Raw genomic sequence first — 21,929 nt, forward strand, 5'->3', positions numbered from 1 at the left:
TGTAGGAACGCAAGAGAGCTCTAGAGGCAGAACGGCAGGCCCGTGTAGAAGAATTGTTGATGAGAAGGAAAGAACAAGAAGCCCGAATTGAACAACAGAGGCAAGAAAAAGAAAAAGCCCGTGAGGATGCTGCCCGAGAAAGAGCTAGGTGCCTCATTTGCTATTATGATTTTGATCCTGATGAACTTGATGTCATGAGTGGATATTCTTGTCATGTAGATTTTTAAAGAAATAGTCACAAATACTGAAATGTACTGAATTTCAATTTCCAGGAATTATGTGATTGTACTTAAAATAGAAACCTTTTGAATCTTCCTACTGAGTGAGAAACTTGATATTTCAAGATTTTTTGATGGCAGAAAACAGAGTTTGATACGGGCTAGCTTAAGCAAGAGAGTTTTTGGAAAATATTGGGAGTAAAAGTGATAGGAAGTTAGAGGTACAAGCTTGGAAATGGTCAGGTGTCAAAGGCTAGGTCACAAGAGCACGGTGGTGGTCTTTTGATGGAAGCAGTCCTGTCAGCATATTGCCACTCTGATTATGATAAATGACTTTCAGCCATCCCTACATTTTGAAATCACTTAAGATTCAAAGATCCAGGGAAAGACATTTAATTGGCTACGTCCAAGTCATTTTGGTTGCTCTACACCTAATAATATATTTTCTGACCTCTTAATTGTGGCAAATTTAGTGTATTTGAAAAGATAGCTCTTTGTGGTTTTAATATGCTTTTCTAGTTGGCCAAGATTAATAAGGCTGAGCAGCTTTGCTCATACTTACCAACTACACAAGTTTTTTTTTTTTATGTAAAGTGCCTATTTAAATTTTTTGTTCCTTTCTCTATTGGAATATTTTCTTCTTGATATTTGGGAATTATCTTTACTAGATACCAATTTTTTGTCAGATATATTTGTTGCAAATATTTTTATGGGTTATTGGGGGTTGACTTTTTACTCTTTATAATGGCTTTTAATTAATATAATTCCTTTTCTTAGTTTTTGTTTAAACTCCAGTTAGTTAATATACAATGTAATATTTGTTTCAGGTGTATAATCTAGTGACTCAGCACTTCCCTACAACACTTGGTGCTCCTCACCTACTTAATCACTCCCCCACCTGATTAATCTAATTCTTGATTGCAATGCAGTAAAACTGAACAAACTTTATGATTTGTGCTTTTTTAATCTTGTTTATGAAATCCCTTCCTCTCTGGAGTCATTAGATATTCTTCAAAATGTTGTAGTTAAAGAAGACACATGTTGTATTGAGCACTGGGTGTTACATGCAACTAATGAATCGTTGAACACTACATCAAAAACTTACGATGTACTATATGCTGACTAAATAAAGGAAGGATAGAGATGAAAAAAAAAACCCAAATTGTTTTGTTTTGGTGTTTTTTTAAATAGTAAAGTCATTATCTACTTAGAATTTATTTAATTGTATGGGTTGAGGTAGGAATCCGATTTCATTTTTTTTCTCCATGTGGATACCCCATTCTAATTTAAGCATCAATTTTTTCCCTACTAATATATAAAATTGATAATATAAATGAAGCTTCCATGTATGCATGATTCTTTTGTAGGCTCAGTCTTCTGGTACAGTGGTCACTTTTTCTATCTCCTTAAGTCTCAAAGCTTTACCATAATTCTTGGTATCTATTAGTATCCCTTACTTTATTTATTTATTTATTTATTTCCCAATTTATTTATTTTCAGAAAAACAGTATTCATTATTTTTTCACCACACCCAGTGCTCCATGCAAGCCGTGCCCTCTATAATACCCACCACCTGGTACCCCAACCTCCCACACGCCCACCACTTCAAACCCCTCAGATTGTTTTTCAGAGTCCATAGTCTCTCATGGTTCACCTCCCCTTCCAATTTACCCAAATTCCCTACTCCTCTCTAACGCCCCTTGTCCTCCATGCTATTTGTTATGCTCCACAAATAAGTGAAACCATATGATAATTGACTCTCTCTGCTTGACTTATTTCACTCAGCATCATCTCTGCCAGTCCCGTCCATGTTGCTACAAAAGTTGGGTATTCATCCTTTCTGATGGAGGCATAATACTCCATAGTGTATATGGACCACATCTTCCTTATCCATTCATCCGTTGAAGGACATCTTGGTTCTTTCCATAGTTCGGCGACTGTGGCCATAGCGGCTATAAACATTGGGTTACAGATGGCCCTTCTTTTCACGACATCTGTATCTTTGGGGTAAATAACCAGGAGTGCAATTGCACGGTCATGGAGAAGCTCTGTTTTTAATTTCTTGAGGAATCTCCACACTGTTCTCCAAAGAGGCTGCACCAACTTGCATTCCCACCAACAGTGTAAGAGGGTTCCCCTTTCTCCACATCCTCTCCAACACATGTTGTTTCCTGTTCTGTTAATTTTGGCCATTCTAACTGGTGTAAGGTGATATCTCAATGTGGTTTTAATTTGAATCTCCCCGAGGGCTAATGATGATGAACATTTTTTCATGTGTCTGATAGCCATTTGTATGTCTCGATTGGGGAAGTGTCTGTTCATATCTTCTGCCCATTTTTTGATGTGTTTGCCTGTTTCGTGTGGGTTGAGTTTGAGGAGTTCATTATAGATCCTGGATATCAACCTTTTGTCTGTACTGTCATTTGCAAATATCTTCTCCCATTCCGTGGGTTACCTCTTTGTTTTTCTGATTGTTTCCTTTGCGGTGCAGAAGCTTTTGATTTCGATGAAGTCCCAGAAGTTTATTTTCGCTTTTGTTTCCTTTGCCTTTGGAGACTTATCTTGAAAGAAGTTGCTGTGGCTGATATCAAAGAGATTACTGCCTATGTTCTCCTCTAAGATTCTGATGGATTCCTGTGTCACATTGAGGTCTTTTGCCATTTTGAGTTGATCTTTGTGTACGGTGTAGGAGAATGGTCAAGTTTCATTTTTCTACATATAGCTGTCCAGTTTTCCCAGCACAATTTATTGAAGAGACTGTCTTTTTTCCACTGTATATTTATTCCTGTTTTGTCAAAGATTAATTGACCATAGAGTTGAGGGTCCGTATCAGGGCTCTCTACTCTGTTCCACTGGTCTATGTGTCTGTTTTTATGCCAGTACCATGCTGTCTTGGTGATCACAGCTTTGTAATAAAGCTTGAAATCAGGTAAGGTGATGCCACCAGCTTTATTTTTGTTTTTCAACATTTCCTTAGCGATTCGGGGTCTCTTCTGATTCCATACAAATTTTAGGATTATTTGCTCCAGCTCTTTGAAGAATGCCGGTGGAATTTTGATCGGAATGGCATTAAAAGTATAGATTGCTCTAGGCAGTATAGACATTTTAACAATGTTTATTCTTCCGATCCAAGAGCATGGAATGGTCTTCCATCTTTTTGTGTCTTCTTCAATTTCTTTCATGAGTGTTCTATAGTTCCTCAAGTACAGATCCTTTACCTCTTTAGTTAGGTTTATTCCAAGGTATCTTATGGTTCTTGGTGCTATAGTAAATGGAATCGATTCTCTAATTTCCCTTTCTGTATTTTCATTGTTAGTGTATAAGAAAGCCACTGATTTCTGCACATTGGCTTTGTATCCTGCCACGCTGCTGAATTGCTGTATGAGTTCTAGTAGTTTGGGGGTGGAGTCTTTTGGGTTTTCCATATAAAGAATCATGTCATCTGCGAAGAGAGAGAGTTTGACTTCCTCATTACCAATTTGGATACCTTTTATTTCTCTCTGTTGTCTGATTGCTGTTGCTAGGACTTCTAATACTATGTTGAACAAGAGTGGTTAAAGTGGGCATCCTTGTCTTGTTCCTGATCTCAATGGGAAGGCTGCAAGCCTTTTCCCATTGAGGATGATATTTGCTGTGGGTCTTTCATAGATAGATTTGATGAGGTTCAGGAATGTTCCCTCTATCCCTATACTTTGAAGCGTTTTAATCAGGAACGGATGCTGGATTTTGTCAAATGCTTTTTCTGCATCAATTGAGAGGACCATGTGGTTCTTCTCTCTTCTCATATTAATTTGTTGTATCACATTGATTTTTTTGCGAATGTTGAACCATCCTAGTAGCCTAGGGATGAATCCCACCTGATCATGGTGGATAATCTTTTTGATGTGCTGTTGGATCCTGTTGGCTAGGATCTTGTTGAGAATCTTAGCATCCATATTCATCAGTGATATTGGTCTGAAATTCTCCTTTTTGGTAGGGTCCTTGCCTGGTTTGGGGATCAGGGTAATGCTGGCTTCATAGAAAGAGTCTGGAAGTTTTCCTTCTGCTTCAATTTTTTGAAACAGCTTCAGGAGAATAGGTGTTATTTCTTCTTTGAAGGTTTGGTAGAATTCCCCAGGGAATCCGTCAGGTCCTGGGCTCTTGTTTTTTGGGAGGTTTTTGATCACTGCTTCAATCTCGTTATTAGATATCGGTCTATTCAGGTTGTCGATTTCTTCCTGGTTCAATGTTGGTAGTTTATATTTTTCCAGGAACGCATCCATTTCATCTAGGTTGCTAAGCTTATTGGCATATAACTGTTCGTAATAACTTCTGATGATTGTTTCTACTTCCTTGGCGTTAGTTGTGATCTCTCCCTTTTCATTCATAATTATGAATTTGGGATTTCTCTCTTTTCTTTCGTATTAGTGTAGCCAGTGGCTTATCGATCTTATTGATTCTTTCAAAAAACCAGCTTCTAGTTTCATTGATACATTCTACTGTATCTCTGGTTTCTCCCTCATTGATCTCAGCTCTAAACTTGATGATTTCCCTTCTTATGTGTGGAGTTGGTTTGATTTGTTGTTGATCCTCCAGTTCTTTAAGGTGTAGAGACAGCTGGTGTGTTCTGGACTTTTCAATTTTTTTGAGCAAGGCTTGGATGGCTATATATTTTCCCCTTAGGACCGCCTTTGCTGTATCCCATAGGTTTTGGACCAAAGTGTCTTCATTCTCATTGGTTTCCATGAATTGTTTCAGTTCTTCTTTGATCTCCTGGTTGATCCAAGCATTCTTAAGCAAGGTGGTCTTTAGCTTCCAGGTGTTCGAGTTCCTTCGGAACTTTTCCTTGTGATTGAGCTCCAGTTTCAAAGCACTGTGATCTGAGAATATGCAGGGAATCATCTCAGTCTTTTGGTATCGCTTGAGTCCTGATTTGTGACCCAGTATGTGGTCTGTTCTGGAGAAGGTTCCGTGTGCACTTGAGAAGAATGAGTATTCTGTTGTTTTAAGGTGGAATGTTCTGTATATATCTATGAGGTCCATCTGGTCCAATGTGTCATTCAATGCTCTTGTTTCTTTATTGATTTTCTGCTTCGATGATCTGTCTAATTCTGAAAGAGGCGTGTTAAGATCTCCTACGATTAGTGTATTCATATCTTGATTAACAGTTTTCTTAAGTAATTGGCTGCTCCCATATTGGGAGCATAGATATTTACAATTGTTAGATCATCTTGGTGGGTAGTCCCTTTAAGTATTGTGTAGTGTCCTTCTGTATCTCTGACTACAGTCTTTAGTTTGAAGTCTAATTTATCTGATATGAGAATCGCTACCCCAGCCTTCTTTTGAGTCCCATTGGCATGAAAGATGCTTCTCCACCCCTTCACTTTCAGTCTGCGTGTATCTTTAGGTTCAAAATGGGTCTCTTGTAGACAGCATATGGATGGGTCCCGTCGTTTTTTCCAATGTGCAACCCTGTGCCGTTTTATGGGTGCATTTAGGCCATTCACATTGAGAGTGATTATTGATAGATACGTTTTTATTGACATCGAGTTACCTTTGAAGTCTCTCTTTCTGTAGACTGTCTCTATATTTCTGTTGAATGCTATTCTTGGGATTTTTCCTCTTTTATAGAACCCCCCTTAATATTTCCTGCAGTGTCGGCTTGGTGGTTGCATAGTCTTTTAAGCCTTGCCGGTCTTGGAAACTCTTTATCTCTCCATCCATTTTGAATGTCAGTCTTGCTGGATAAAGTATTCTTGGCTGCATGTTCTTCTCGTTTAGTGCCCTGAACATATCTTGCCAGCCTCTTCTGCTTGCCAGGTCTCTGTGGACACATCTGACGTTATTCTGATGGGCTTCCCTCTGTAAGTAAGGAGCCTCTTTGCCCTGGCGGCTTTCAAGAGATTATACCTACAATTATAATTCCTCAACTTGACTATCAGGTGTCGTGATGTTTTTTTGGAGTGTATAATCTTGGGTGGAGACCGTCCAGCCTCTAGTACATGAACGCTGGTTTCATTCGCGATATTTGGAAAATATTCATGAAGGACTTGTTCCTCGATATCTTCTAGACTTCTTTCTTTCTCCTCCCCTTCAGGAATTCCAATAATTCTGACGTTGGAACACTTCATGGCATCATTTATTTCCCTGATTCTGCTTTCGTGGGATCTAAGCTGTTTGTTCCAGGCTTCCTCCTGATCCTTTTCTCTATCTGTTTGTCTTCCCGATCACTAATTCTATCTTCTGTCTCAGTTACCCTAGCTTTGAGAGAGTTTAGATTAGATTGGAACTCATTGAGAGCATTGTGGACCTCCTCCCTGGTAGCTTTAAGCAAAGCCCTAACATTGTGAACATCCTGTCTGGTCGCTTTCAGTTTGGCCCTAATCAATTCTGTTTGGTCATCCATGGCTTTCTCCAACCTAGCTATTGCCTGGATAATTGTTAGCCTGAATTCTCTTTCCGACATATTGTCTATATTGATAGCCGTTAGCTCTGTTGCAGAAGGTCCATCCTCTGTATTTTTCTTCTGTGGGCATTCCTCCTCCTAGTCATTTTGGTGGGAGACGACAGAACAGATGTAGCTGGATGAATCAACTGTGGTGCAGTCAAGGTGCACCCTGGAACACTTCTGAGCAATCAGGATTCCTCACCCAAATGAGAGACAAAAGAAAAGAAAAAGAAAAAGAATAAAAGGAAAAGAAGAAAGAAAAAGATAAAAGAGAGAGAGAGACAGGAAAGAAAGGGAAGATGAAAGAGAAGGTTCAGCCCAGATGGGCCCCAAGGTAAGATTTATGAAGTAGACAAACAAAAAGAGATAGAAAGACTGATACAGTTATATGGCAAGAGAAAGAAGAAAAGAAAAAAAATATATATGCAAATAAAGAAAGAACCTCGTCAAAAAGAACCACAAGTATAAAATTTATATGCTATCAGGACAAACTCAAAAAACACAGAAACACTGGTGGAAGAAGATGGGAGAGTTCTTATAAATTCTCAGTGTGTGTGAGGAAGGTTGTTTTGATTCTTCCTGGATGTATCTTGATATCTTTGTTAAAGGACTCAACTTTCCTAAAATAAAGGGGATTAAAAATTGGTTTACCTATAGGGGTAGTATTGATTGGGGAAAGGGGATTACTTTGAAGTTAACTCTATATGAATATTAGAGGATAAAAATAAAAAGGAATATACTAGACTAAACTAAACTAAAATTTTAAAAAAAGGAATTCAAAAAATAAAAATGCAAAAGAAAAACATAGGTGTATGTATCAAAAAGTTCAGGTTAGAAAGGTATTATGGAATTTGATGTACTGTGCAGCTCGCTGTGGTGGTAAATAGGTTAAAAAATTACCTATGTGTAAAAAAAAATATATATATATATGAACCGGAATAGTGGAAACGAGTGAATAATACAAGTTTTCCTATGAAGTAGTGGTGGTTCTTTTGTAGACCTTTTTTTTTTTTTCTTTCTTGGTTTGTTTTCTGGGGGAGGGGCCTGCCACGTGGGTTGTCCGTCAATGATGTTTCCTGAGTTGAGTCCCCCCGCCCCCCTCAAGGGGGTGGGCTCTGGGGAAACTGGTTTTTTTCAGGCTTTTGTTCTCTGGCGGTTGGTTTTTTTTTTGCTTGTTCACTTTTTTTCCTCTCACCTTGACCGCCTTTGATGGTTTTTGTAGTATTAAAAGAAATCAAACCGCACCCTGATCTCTGTCTCAGAGAGAAGCCTCAGTCTGGGTGCAGAAGCTGAATAAATTCCCCCTTGGACGCTGGCAGCGCAGGTTCCAAGTTGCAGACCCTGCGGGTGCAGGATCTTTTGCTCGTCCCCAAAGCCAAGGCAGTGGCGGCTGTCTGGGAGCTCCTGACCGCCAGAGAGGTTCCAAGCAGCGATCGCACACTGAGATTTTGCCGCCGGCCCGGGCTGGGAGTGCCCGGCTTGCGCGCACCTCTTTTCAGACGCGGCTATGGGTCGGGCGCGCGTCTGGGGCACTGAGAACGGGGCGCTGGTCCGTAAGCCGCAGGCTGGGCTTTTGCGCGCCTCTGTCCGGGGAAGAGTTTCGCGCACGCGTGGCTTAGACTTTGAAACAATGGCGCAGGTCAAGAAGCACCCCCGGGCCTTAGTAACCCAGGAGAGCTTGAGGGACGTGCGCGCGCATCTCAAGCTTTGTGGTAGGGCTAGCGCGCGTTCTGCAGACCTGCGCAGCTCCCATCCCCTCACAGGAGCTGGAACCCACGTGCTCTGGGGCGCGCTGGGGTCTTAGGGACCAGGAGCTGGTTTCACCGCTGCACTCTCTCTGCCTCCGCGCCGGGGAGGCCGTCTGGGACCAGGGACTTAAGCCCCTGTCCCTAGCCGCCCCGATTCCCACAATTTCCCCCCGCAATCCTTTGCTCTTTTGGAGTGCTTTCATCCAGTCTCCAAGTTACTGCTGGTCCCCAGACGCAGGGCGCTCTCGCTTGTATTGGGGTATTACTTTCCCACCGGTAGCCTCTGGTGGCTCCCTTCCATTTTTGTTTATCTTCCGATATCAGTCCGCCGTTCCCATTCCGCTTTACCTGCTCACTGGCGTCTTCTGCCCCTGTAGAGATCCAGACGTGTATAATTCTGATCTCAGGCTGATTTCATGGGTGATCGGAGTTCTTTGGTAGGTAATCAGCTCACTTTGGGGTACCAGCTGAAAAGACGCCTCTTCCTAGTACCCCGCCATCTTGTCCCCCGCCTAGCATGGATCTCTTACTTTAATTTTTATTATTAGGACTCTCTTGGCCCTTCTGCATTTCCACTATTCGATTCAGCTTGCTCAATTCTATATTAAAAAAAAGGAAATTGTAAAAATTTTGTGATTTGGGGTTTTTTTTTTCTTTTTTTACTTTCAGGTATAGAATTTACTGATTCAACACTTATAAACTACACCAGGTGCTCATCACAACTGCCCTTCTTAATCTCCATCATCTATTCAATCCATTTGCCCCACCCATCTCCCCTCCTATATCCATCAGTTTGTTCTCTGTATTTAAGAGTCTGTTTCTTGATTTTCTTCTCTTTTCCCCCATGTTTGTTTGTTTTGTTTCTTAATTCCACATGCAAGTGAAATCATATGGTTTTTGTCTTTGACTGACTCTTTTCTTTTTTTTTTTAATATTTTTTTTATTTTTTTTCCAATTTATTTATTTTCAGAAAAACAGTATTCATTATTTTTTCACCACACCCAGTGCTCCATGCAAGCCGTGCCCTCTATAATATCCACCACCTGGTACCCCAACCTCCCACCCCCCCGCCACTTCAAACCCTTCAGACTGTTTTTCAGAGTCCATAGTCTCTCATGGTTCACCTCCCCTTCCAATTTACCCAAATTCCCTACTCCTCTCTTAGCACAATACTCTCTAGCTCCATCCACTTGGTTGCAAATGACAAGATTTCATTCTTTTTCTACGGTTGAATAATCTATTGTATATATATACACCACATCTTCTTTATTCATTCATCTATTGATCAACATCTGGGCTCTTTCCATATTTTCACTATTATTGATGATGCTGTAAACATCAGGGTGCATGTATCCCTTCAAATTAATATTTTTGTTTCCTTTGGGTAAATACCTGTTAGTGCAATTGCTAGATTGTAGTGTAGTTCTATTTTTAACTTTTGGAGGAACCTCCATACTGTCTTCTATAGTGGCTGCACCAGTTTGCATTCACACCAACAATTTAAGAGGGTTTCACTTTTCCATATTCTCGCCAACACTTATTGTTTCCTGTGTTGTTCATTTTAGCCATTCTGACAGGTGTGAAGTAATACCTCATTGTAGTTTTGATTTCTATTTTCCCTGATGATGAGTTATGTTGAGCATCTTTTCTTAACATCTGTTGACCATCTGGATGTCTTCTTTGGAAAAATGTCTATTCATGTCATGTCACAGATACACCATTTTTAACTGGATTATTTGGTTTTTGTGTGTTGAATTTTTAAGTTCTTCATGGATACTGGATACTAACCCTTTATCAGATATGTCCTTTGCAAATATCTTCTCTTATTCTGCTGGTTGCTTTTTAGTTTTCTTGATTGTTTACTTCACCTTGCAGAAGCTTTTTATTTTGATGAAGTCCCAATAGTTTTTGCTTTTGTTTCCTTTGCCTCAGGAGACATATCTGGTAAGTTGCTGTGGCCGATATCAGAGAGATTACTGCCTGTGCTGTCCTCTAGGATTTTGATGGTTTCAGGTCTCACTTATAGGTCTTTAAGCCACTTTCAATTTGTGTTCATATATGGTGTAACACAGTGGTCCAGTTTCATTCTTTTGCATGTTGCTGTCCAATTTTCCCAATATCCTTTTTTGGAGAAATTGGATTTTTCTTCCTTCCTTCCTTCCTTCCTTCCTTTCTTTCTTTCTTTCTTCTTTTTAAGATTTTATTTATTTATTTGACAGAGAGAGACACAGCAAGAGAGGGAACACAAGCACCAGGAGTGGGAGAAGCAGGCTTCCTGCTGAGCTGGGAGCACAATGTGGGGCTCGATCCCAGGACCCTGGGATCATGACTTGAGCCAAAGTCAGGCGCTTAATGACCAGGTGCCCCAGAATTGTGTTTTGCATTTTGGTTTTTTTGGATATTCTTTCCTGCTTTGTTGAAGATTAATTGACCATACATTTTTGGGTTCATTTCTGGTATTTCTGTTTTGTTCCATGGATGTATGTGTCAGTTTTTGTGCCAGTACAATACTGCCTTGATCACTACAACTTTGTAATAGAAATTGAAGTCCAGAATTGTGGTGCCTCCAGCTTGCTTTTCTTTTTCAAGATTGCTTTGGCTTTTCAGGGGCTTTTCTGGTTTCATGCAAGTATCAGGATTGTTTATTCTCTGTGAAAATGCTGGTATTATTTTGATAGGGAATGCATTGAATGCATAGATTGCTTTGGGTAATATAGACATTTAAATAATATTTGTTCCAGTCCATGAGCACGAAATGTTTTTCCATTTCTTCTTGTCTTCCTCAATTTCTTTCATCAGAGTGCAGATCTTTTACCTCTTTGGCTGGGGTAATTCCTAGGTATCTTATAATTTTTGTTGCAGTTGTAAATGGGTTTGATTCCTTCATTTCTCTTTCTGCTACTTCATTATTGGTATATAGAAATGTAATAGACTTCCCTGTGTTCATTTTATATCCTCTGACTTTGCTAAATTTGTGTATCAGTTCTACCAATTTTTTTATTCTTTCAGGTTTTCTACATAGATTATCATGTCCTCTGGGGAGAGTGAAAGTTTGACTTCTTCCTTGCCAATCTGGATGCCTTTTATTTCTTTTTGTTGCCTGATTGCTGAGGCTGGGACTTCCAGCAGTATGTTGAACAATAGTGGTGAGAATGGATATTCCTGCCATGTTACTGACCTTAGGGAAAAAGCACTCAGTTTTTCTCCATTGAGGATGGTATTACCTGTGGGTCTTTCATATATGGCCTTTATGATGTTGAGGTATATTCTCTCTGTCCCTACTTTGTGAGGATTTTTTTCAAGAATGGATGCTGTATTTTGTCAAGTGCTTTTTCTGCATCTATCGGGAGGATTATGTGGTTCTTATTTCTCCTTTTATTATTGTGGTTTATCATGTTGATTTATTTGGGGATGTTGAACCACCCCTGCTACCCAGGAATAAATCCCACCAGATCATGATGAATAATACTTCTAATGTACTGTTGGATCCTATTGACTAGCATCTTTGTGAGAATTTTTGCGTCCTTTTTCATCAGGAATATTGGTCTGTAATTCTCCTTTTTGTTGGTCTTTGTCTGGTTTTGGGATCAAGGTAATGTTGGCCTCATACAATGAGTTTGGAAGTTTTCTTTCCATTCCTGTTTTTTGGGAACAATTTCAGAAGAATATTTATTAATTCTTCTTTAAATGTTTGGTAGTCCTTCCCTGGGAAGCCACCTGGCCCTGGATTCTTTTTGTTGTTGTTGTTGTTGTATTGTTTTGCTTTTAAAGATTTTATTTATTTGACAGAGCACAAGCAAGGGGAGCAGCAGGCAGAGGGAGAGGGAGAAGGAGACTCTCTGCTGAGCAGGGAACCTGATGCAGAGCTCTATCCCAGGACCCAGGAATCATGACCTGAACCAAAGGCAGACACTTAACTGACTGAGCCACCTAGATACCCAAGTCTGGCCCTGGCTTCTTATTTGTTGGGAGATTTTTGATTATTGATTTAAGTTCTTTGTTGGTTGTGGGTCTGTTCAGACTTTCTATTTCTTCCTGTTTCAGTGCTGGTAGTTTATATGTTTCTAGAAATTTATCCATTTCCTAGTCTAGATTGCCTAATTTGTTACCATATGAGAGCTCATAATATTCTAACTGTTTCTATTTATTTTGTGTTGGTTAAGATCGCTACTCTTTAATTCATCATTTTATTTAGGTCCTTTGTCTTCTTTTTGATAAATCTACCTAATGGTTTATCAATCTTGTTTATTCTTTCACAGAACCAGCTCCTAATTTTGTTGATCTGTTCCGCTATCTTTTTTTTTTTTAATTTGATTTCATTGGTTTCTGCTCTAATCTTTATTATTTCTCTTCTCCTGCTGGATTTAGGCTTTATTTGCTGTTCTTTTTCTGGCTACTTTAGGTGTAATGTTAGATTATGTATGTGAGACTTTCTTGTTTCTTGAGGAAGTCCTATGTTTCTATATACTTCTCTCCTAGGATGGCTTTTGCTGCATCCCAGTGGTTTTTGGATTGTCATAGTTTCATTTTCATTGGCTTCCATATTTTTTTCTTAATTTCTTCTTTAATTTTCTGGTTGACCCATTTATTCTTTAGTAGAATGTTCTTCAACCTCCATGTATTTGTGTTCCTTCCAAATTTTTTCTTGTGTTTGATTTCCAAGTTTCATGGCATTGTAGTCTGAAAATATTCATGGTATGATGTCAGTCTTTTCTTACCAGTTGAGGCCTGATTTGTGACCCAGTATGTGATCTATTCTGGAGAATGTTTCATGTGCATTCGAAAAGAATGTATATTCTGCCTTAGGAAGAAATGCTCTGAATATATGTTATGTCCATCTGGTCCAGTGAGTCTTTTAAAGCCTTTGTTTCTTTGTTGATCTTCTGCTTAGATGATGTGTCCTTTGCTGTGAGTGAGGTGTTAATATCCCTTACTATTATTGTATTATTATCAATGAGTTTCTTTAAGTTTGTTGTGAATTGATTTATATATTTGGCTACTCCCAAATTTGGAGCATAAATCCTTAAAATTGTTAGATCTTCTTCTTGGATAGGCCCCTTTATTAAAATGTAGAGTCCTTTTTTGTCTTAAATCACAGTCTTTAGTTTAAAATCTAGTTTGTGGGGTGCCTGGGTGGCTCAGTGGGTTAAGCCTCTGCCTTCAGCTCAGGTTGTGATCTCAGGGTCCTGAGATCGAGTCCCACGTTGGCCTCACTGCTCCACGGGGAGCCTGCTTCCCTCTTTCTCTCTGCCTGCCTCTCTGTCTACTTGTGATCTCTCTCTCTCTTTGTCAAATAAATAAATAAAATCTTAAAAAAAATAAAAAATAAATAAAATCTAGTTTGTCTGATATGAGGATGACATATAAAGATAGCTTCTCTAGCTTTCTTTTGATGTCCATTAGCATGATAAATTGTTCTCCACCCCCTCACTTTCACTTGGAGTCATCTTTGGGTGTCAAATGAATCTCTTATAAGCAGCGTATGAATGGGTCTTGTTTTTTTTTTTTTTTTTAAAACATTCTGGTATCCTATGTCTTTTGATAGGAGCATTTAGTTCATTTACATTCAGGATAATTATTGAAAGATATGAACTTAGTGCCATTGTATTACTTGTAAAGTCATTGTTCCTATAGATTATCTCTTCCTTTCTAGTCTTTACTTTTAGTCTCTCTTGCCCACTCACAGTGTCCCCTTTAATATTTCTTGTGGAGCTAGTTTAGAGTTCATGAACTCCTTTAGTTTTTGTTCATGTTGGAGGCTCTTTATCTCCTTCTAATCTGAATAACAGCCTTTCTGGACACAGTTTTCTTGGCTACATATTTTTCTCATTTACTGTGTTGAATATATCATGCCATGGCTTTCCAGCCTTCCAGGTCTTTGTGGACAGGTCTGCTCGTAGCCTAAGTGTCAACCCTTGTATCTTAATGATCTTCTATCCTGAGCTGCTTTCAGAATTCTGTCTCTGTTTTTGTATTTTTCAGGTTTCACTATGATATGTCATGATGTCGCCCTATTTTTGTTGATTTTGAGGGGAGTTCTCTGTGCCTCTTGGGCTTAAATGCCTGATTCCTTCCCCTGGTTAAGGAAGTTCTTACCTATAATTTGCTCAAATATACTGTCTGTACTTCTCTCTTACTTCTTTTGGACCCCAATAATTCTGACACTATTTCATTTTATGGTTTTGCTCGTTTCTCAAAGTTTTCCCTCATGATCCGGTAGTTGTTTTTCTCTCTTTTCTTCAGTTTCCTTCCTTTCCATCATCTTGTCTCCTATGTCACTAACTCACTCTTCTGCCTCATTTACCCTAGCTGTTAGAGGATCCATTATAGACTGCATCACAGTTAAAACATTTTTAATTTTGGCCTGATTAGATTTTATTCTGCACTAAGAGATTCCCCAGTGTCTTTTATACTTTTTCAAGCCCAGCTAGTAACTTTATAATCGTTATCCTGAATACCAGCTCTGACATTTTACTTATATCTCTACCAATTAGATGTGAAGCAAGAGAGTATTACCTCTGGTTCTTTCTTTTGTTGTGAATTCCTCTTTCTAATCATTTTGCCCAGAGAAGAATGAATGGATGAGAGAACAAAATAAAAAATATTAACCACAACCCAAGCAAAATACACATTAGACAAATCAAATAGGTTGCAAGCCAAAAAAGAAAAGGAAAAGAAAAAAAGGGAGGTGGAAGGGAGTATATAATCTCCCAGGTGGACAAAACAGGGTGATTCACTTGGTCCTGAATGTATTTTGGTTTGTTATAACACACTAAATCCAAAAATTGTAAAGGATGCAAAACATATATACATAGTAGGATACAGTGAATGGAAACCAAAAATGAAGTTGTATCTATAAAATGTAAATGTAAAAATGAAAATTAAAAAAAGTCTTAAAAAAAGAGTTGATACAAAAAAACTAGTTGAAAAGGAAAAAAAAAGAAAAAAAATTTAAACTGGAAAAATAGACTTATGCCTAAAAACCTCTGATTTTATGTACTGTTTTACCCTAGCATAGGAGTTTTTCATTTATGAGTGATCTGTAAACTTGGTATTTGCCTGAGGATCCTGCAGGTCTTCTGGGGGTGGGTCCTCTTCCACCGATTTGCAGCTGTTTTTGCCTAGCAGAGTTGTATTACCCCTTGCCTTAGGGCAGGGTTCAGTGTAAGCTGCTTGCTCTATGTAGCTTTTGTTCCCTGAAGGCTTTTTGTATTGCTTTAAAGAATGGAAATAAAAAAATGGCAGCGCCTCAGTCTCCAGGTCTGGAACTGAATGATTGTGGCCCCCACTCTTTAGTGCACCCTCAGGGAAAGGTGGTCATTCCCTTTCCTGTGCACCAACTCCACAGACTCCTGCAGGCACAGACACACCAATCCTGAGGGTGGGACAGGGTATCTCATTATGCCCTGCCACTGGCTGGGCTCCTGCTCAGGGAGTGTTTGCCCTATCCTGTGCACACCTGTGCTGCTACTCGGGGGGAAAGGAGCCAGATCTCCCAATATTTGTTGTTGCTGGGCCCCTTCTTAGAGAGCTGTCACCTGATTGTGCCATGGTTCATGGTTTATGACAACACCTAGCTGAGAGGCCTCTCTGGGGCTTGCTAATTGTAGCCAGCTTCCTTCTTCAGTGCTTGGGAACTCTGCCACACTCAGGCACCCTCATTCTTTCTGTGACCCTAGGGATCCGAGACCATACTGTCCCACCTACAGTCTGGGCCACTTCATCACCTGAGCACCTTTCAGGCAGGGACATTCTTTTACAGGAGCAGACTGCTAAAGCTTATGATTTTGTACTTCACTGCTCTATCACTTTCCAGTGGCTGGCTTACAGAGGCTCTCCCCACTTCCCGTGGTTTATCTTCTGATATATCCCCTTAGATTCATGTGTCTGCACCTCTTATTTTGCAAAAAGTGGTCACTTTTCTGTTTGTAGAATTGCAGCAGTTCTTTTCTTAGATCTGAGGTTAAATTCAGGTGTTCAGAATGATTTGGTAGACATCTAGCTGAATTCAAGGGACCATATGAAATATGGATCCCCCACTTTTCCGCCATCTTTCCTCCCTCTTCCCAATTAAAGATATTTAAAAATTTTTTTATGATTTTTTGATCCATGAGTTATTTAGAATCATTTTGTTTAGTTTCTAAGTACTTGGGGATATCCCCAATTTTCTGTCATTTTCTAATCTTTTGTAGTCAATATACTTTGTGTAAATTTAAATTTGTGTAAATTTTAAAGTCCCTTTAAATTCATTGAGACTTATTTTATAGCCTTGGGTGTAGATTATCCTAGAGAAGGGTCCTGTATGTCCTTGTAAAAGTATTTGTATTCTGTTGTTGGATGGCGTGTTCTTTAAATGTCAGTTAAGTTAATTGATTGTTTTGTCTAGACTTCTGTATGCTTATTGGTTTTCTGTTTTGTTTTATTAATTTTTGATAGATGGTGAAATTTCCAAATGTTTTTGAATTGTCCATTTATATTTTAGTTTTGACAGTTTTTGATTTATGTATTTTGGTGCCTTAGTGTTATAGGCATATGATATCTTCCTGAGGTATTGACTCTTTCATCGTTATGAAATGTTCCTCTTTGACTTTTAAAAAATATTTCTTGCCTTAAAGTCAACTTTTTTCCTCTTTTAAATATCTCCATTGTCATTATTTATATTATATATCTTTTTCTGTCCTTCTACTTTCATCCTTTTTTGTCTTTTTACTTCAACTGTGTCTCTCATAGACTAAATATAGTTGAGGTTTCCTTTTCCATCTATTCTAATTTCTGCCTTTTAATTAAAGTGTTTAGTCCATTCTCATTGAATGTAATTATTGATATGATCACATTTATATCTTCTACTTTGATACTTATTTTCTATATATCTGAAGGGTTTATTTGTTCTCTCTTACTACCGCCTTTTTTGTTAATACTTTTTAGTGCATCATTTAAATTTTTCTCTTCTTTTTTTCAAAGATTTATTTATTTATTTGAGAAAGAGCACAAGCAGGGGGAGGGGCAGAGAGAGAGGGAAAAATGCAGACTCCCCACTGAGCATGGAGCCTGACATGAGGCTTGATCCCACGAGCCTGAGATCATGCCTTGAGCCAAGATCAAGAGCCAAGATCAAGATGTTTAACTGCCTCACCTACCCACCAGGCATCTCTTTCTCCTGATTTTTAAACTCTTATTTTAGTTGTGCTTAGTGGTTCCTCTCTTTATTATAATATTCTGACTTAAAATGATCTACTTTTGATTAAAGTAACTTATTTTTTGTAAAATAGAGCAACTTTGTTTCATTATAATTCTGTAGCCTTTCCCTCATGTTATTATCATCACATAAAGTATATCTACATATGTAATAAATTCAATATTATAGTGTTATATTGTCTCTTTATGTAGTGCCACATTTTTCAAAATAATTAAAATAAGAGAGAAAATGTATTTATATGTTCCTTTATGCTTATTAACATATTTACCATTTCTGGGGTACTTCATTTATTTTGTGGATTCAGGTTACTTTTTGGCATAACTCCTTTCTAGCTACATGGGTTTCTTCCAGTATTTCTTGTAAGAGAGTTTTGCTGTCATTCAATTATCTTGCATTTGCTTATCTGGGAATATTTTGCCTCCATTTTGGTTTTGGTTTTAAAAATTTTTGTTATTGTAGTATATTTGACATTTTCCTTCATTTTAAATGATAGTTTTTTGGGGTACAGAGTTCCTGGTTTTGTTCTTTTTTGTTTTGACTATTTTGAATCTTTTAACTTTTATTTTTTCTGATACAGAAGTTAGCCATTAATTATTTTGATTTTCCTCTGTATAGGGGGAATTGCTTTTTCTTTCCTGCTCTCCGAATTTTCTGTTTGTCTGTAATTAGACTATGATTTGTCTAGGTTGGTTCTATTCATGATTATTCAGTTCTGTACAATCAAGTTTGGGAAGTGTTTGGCTATTATTTGTTCAGATATTTAATTGTCATTTCTCTTCAGGCATCTCTGATTTGTCACATTTTCTCAAGCTGCACATAGTTTTGATGACCTTGACAGTTTTGAATAGTGGTCGGGTATATTGTAGCATGTCCCTCAGGTAGACTTGTCTGATGTTCTTCTCCTGGTTAGATTGATGTTACAACTTTTTGGAAGGAAGAACACAGAAATAACTATGAATTGCCATTTATAACATGTCAAAGGTTCATGCTGTCAATTTGACTTATCACTAATTTTTTTAACCTTGATCTCGGCTAAGGTAGTGTTTGTCAGATTTCTCCACTGTATAGTTACTCTAAAATTTTTTCTATGCTATCTTCCCTGGAAGCAAGCCACTAAGCCTAACCAATACTGAAAAGATAGGGAATTTTACCTCTTTGGGAGGAGTATTCCTACGTAAATTATTTGCAGTTCTTCTATAACAAGACATTTGTCTGTTCTCTCCTACTTAGTTATTAAATTCTTTTTTAAATGTCAGTGTGGACTTATGGATATTTATTTTATACACTGTGCTATAAACCAGTATTATTTTGTTGCTCAAAGTGTTCTAGGTTTGGATGTTGGGAGCTCTTTCTTTCAGCCCCTGTGTCCCTTCAACATACTTCATCATTTTATTTTTTGAACACCTTCTTGCCCTTCTGGCACTGCAGGATCGTCCGTACTCATCTTGTTGTTTTCTCTACTCCACCCATAGAATCAGCTATTTGTTTAAAGATTCTTGATTCCTTTTATTGAAAAGTTGTCTTTTTTTTTTTTACTCTTTTATTTCTCTGTTAAGTTTCCCTATTTGTTGAATCATTGTCATAAATTTTTCTTTAGTTTGGCATAGTTCCTTTTAATTCTTTGAAAATATTTGTAACAGCTGTTTTGTAGTCTTTGTCTACTAAATATATGATATAGCCTTATTCAGAGACAGTTTCAACTGACTGCTTTTTTCAAAGCCTGGTCATACTTCTTTGTATGTCTTATAATTTGTGATTTTTCCTTTGCTATTACTTTTGTCTTTGTGAGTCTATGCCTTTTTTGTTCATTTCTTGTGGTTTTAGTGTTTTTTTTTTTTCAGAGAAAAATAGGTTTTCAACATACCATATTTAAATGAGAGCTTCAGAGGTAGTGTTTGAACCCATACTTAGTGTGGGTCCAGAAACCTATTTTTATAACTAAGAATTTGTGTTGCTTCTTAAACATTTATTGAACAGTATATTTGGGGCTTAGGCACTCATAAAAGTATAACAAATAGCATGGAGGACAAGGGGAGATGGAGAGGAGAAGGAAGTTGAAGGAAATTGGAAGGGGAGGTGAACCATGAGAGACTATGGACTCTGAAAAACAATCTGAGGGTTTTGAAGGGGTGGGGGAACCAGGTGGTAGGTATTGGAGAGAGCACAGATTGCATGGAGCACTGGGTGTGGTGCAAAAATAATGAATACTGTTATGCTGAAAAAATAAAAAATAAAGGAAAAACAATTTTAAAAAAGCGTATATATCCCAGTTGTATTTTTTAATCTCATGAAATTTGTTATTACAAGTAGTTGAATTTATAATTTTTACTATTTTTCTACAGAGATAGGGAAGAACGATTGGCTGCACTCACAGCTGCTCAACAAGAAGCAATGGAAGAGCTACAGAAAAAAATTCAGCTCAAGGTAAGGATATGATAATTTTAATTTGAAATTCTAGAGCTTTCAGTGGAGCATAAGAGTAAATCTTTTATTTATGGAATTGTGAAAATTTTTTAATTAGTTTGTATTTTTAATATTTAGATAATGAGACATGATTTGGTTATCAGTTCTAACTCAACTATCTAAAAACTAAATTTATTTTAATAAGATAAAACAATGTGGAGAATAATTAAGGGAATTCTAACATTTCTTGTTTTTTACTATCCAGTTTGTCAGTGACATGAAGGCATTACTATTTGGCTTCTGATATTCATACTTTCAATCATTTACAAATAAACTAGAAGATGATTAGTGTAAATTGTTGCACTTGCTCTTCAGTGCTTGTGAATTGTGCAGTTGTAACTTGGGAAATTATGATAAACTGCTATTTTCTGGAATATGCTTAGCATTAGGAATATAGTTTCTAGCAGTATATTTCACACTGTTTAACAATTATTTACACATTGGCTTCACGGGGAGATAGACAATTCCATAAGGTAGAGGACCATATTGTACTATTTATGTAGTCCTGGAACTTTTATCATTCATTTCAATTTAATGCAGCAAAAATTAATTGAGCTTTGTGGTAGTTATGGGGTACAGAGATGAGTAAGTCATGATCCTAAGTTTCAAGAAACTCTTAATCTAGTGTAAAATTCAGATGCTGATAATTTCCATATGGATAGAGGTGTACTTGGCATGCTATGGAAGTACAGATGAAGACACTTAGTCTAACATGAAGGGTTTCAGAAGTCAGGGGAAACATTTTAGAGATTAACTTCCGAGTTTAAAGAGAGGGGAGTTTAATTAATAGGAGAATAGGTAGGTTGGTTGGATGATATTTCCAGTCATATGAAAAAGCATGAGCATGAAGTCAGAAGTCTGGAATTGTAGTTCTTTTTAAGCTTGGTTGTTTTTCTTTTGTTTGTTTTTGGGGGAAGTCACTGCAAGTGTAGAACAGCCAGAAATGGTATGGTGTAGAGTTAATGCGGATAGAGGCCTGCATCATGATGGGTTTTGTCTGCTGTGACGATAAGCTTAGTCTTCCCACATGGGTCAGCCTTTCCCAATGTGTTTCCCAAAGTGCTTTTCAAAAGTGTATTATAGTCACATATGTGTGTAATATGTTTCTTAGTATAAGCTAGGTTTAATTGAGTCATAGAGCACAGAAACATACTAGAATAGTTCTATTTAGCTCTGTTTAGCTTTAATTTAGTGTTTTTAATTTTTTTTTAAATTTTATTTATGTATTTGAGAGAGAAAGAGTAAGAGAGAGAGCATGAGAGGGGAGAGGGTCAGAGGGAGAAGCAGACTTCCTGCTGAGCAGGGAGCCTGATGCGGGACTTAATCCCAGGACTCCAGGATCATGGCCTGAGCCAAAGCCTTTTGCTTAAGCAGCTGAGCCGCCCAGGCACCCCTAATTTAGCATTTTTGAAATGTATTTGAAAATACATTTTTGTTTTGTTTCCACAAAATGCTTAGTAATCTCCATGGTATAAGTTCTATGAAGCACACTTTAGGAGACACTTTTGTGCATGCAGGAGATATTGAAGGGCTTTATGTGAATTCTTATTCTTGGTGTTCAAGTTAACACTGAATTAAGACATTCTTCTTTTGTTCTAGAAAATTCAATGGAAATACTGTTTTTTCAAGTTCTCAGTATAATTTGGATAATTTTTTCTATTTTCACACTTTGACTTCATTCACAGCATGATGAAAGCATTCGAAGGCACATGGAACAGATTGAACAAAGAAAAGAAAAAGCTGCTGAGTTAAGCAGTGGGAGGCATGCAAATACTGATTATGCCCCCAAACTGACCCCTTATGAAAGAAAGAAGCAATGTTCGCTCTGCAATGTCCTGGTAGGTTGTCATTATTAATATTGTGATGATGAAATTTAT

At 37.8% G+C, this 21,929-nt stretch overlaps 1 protein-coding gene across 2 annotated transcripts in view; it reads left to right on the forward strand.

Annotated features, from left to right (window-relative positions):
* SCAPER (S-phase cyclin A associated protein in the ER) overlaps positions 1–21,929 on the forward strand; it is a 569,517-nt gene that overhangs the window by 190,816 nt on the left and 356,772 nt on the right. For both annotated transcript variants that reach the window (XM_044231262.1, XM_044231263.1), the window contains exons 17-19: positions 6–148; positions 19,932–20,013; positions 21,738–21,890. In XM_044231262.1, the coding sequence (XP_044087197.1) occupies positions 6–148; positions 19,932–20,013; positions 21,738–21,890 (378 nt within the window). The remainder of the gene's footprint in view (positions 1–5; positions 149–19,931; positions 20,014–21,737; positions 21,891–21,929) is intronic.

Source organism: Neovison vison, chromosome 13, assembly GCF_020171115.1.
Source record: "Neovison vison isolate M4711 chromosome 13, ASM_NN_V1, whole genome shotgun sequence".
Lineage (NCBI taxonomy): Eukaryota > Metazoa > Chordata > Mammalia > Carnivora > Mustelidae > Neogale > Neogale vison.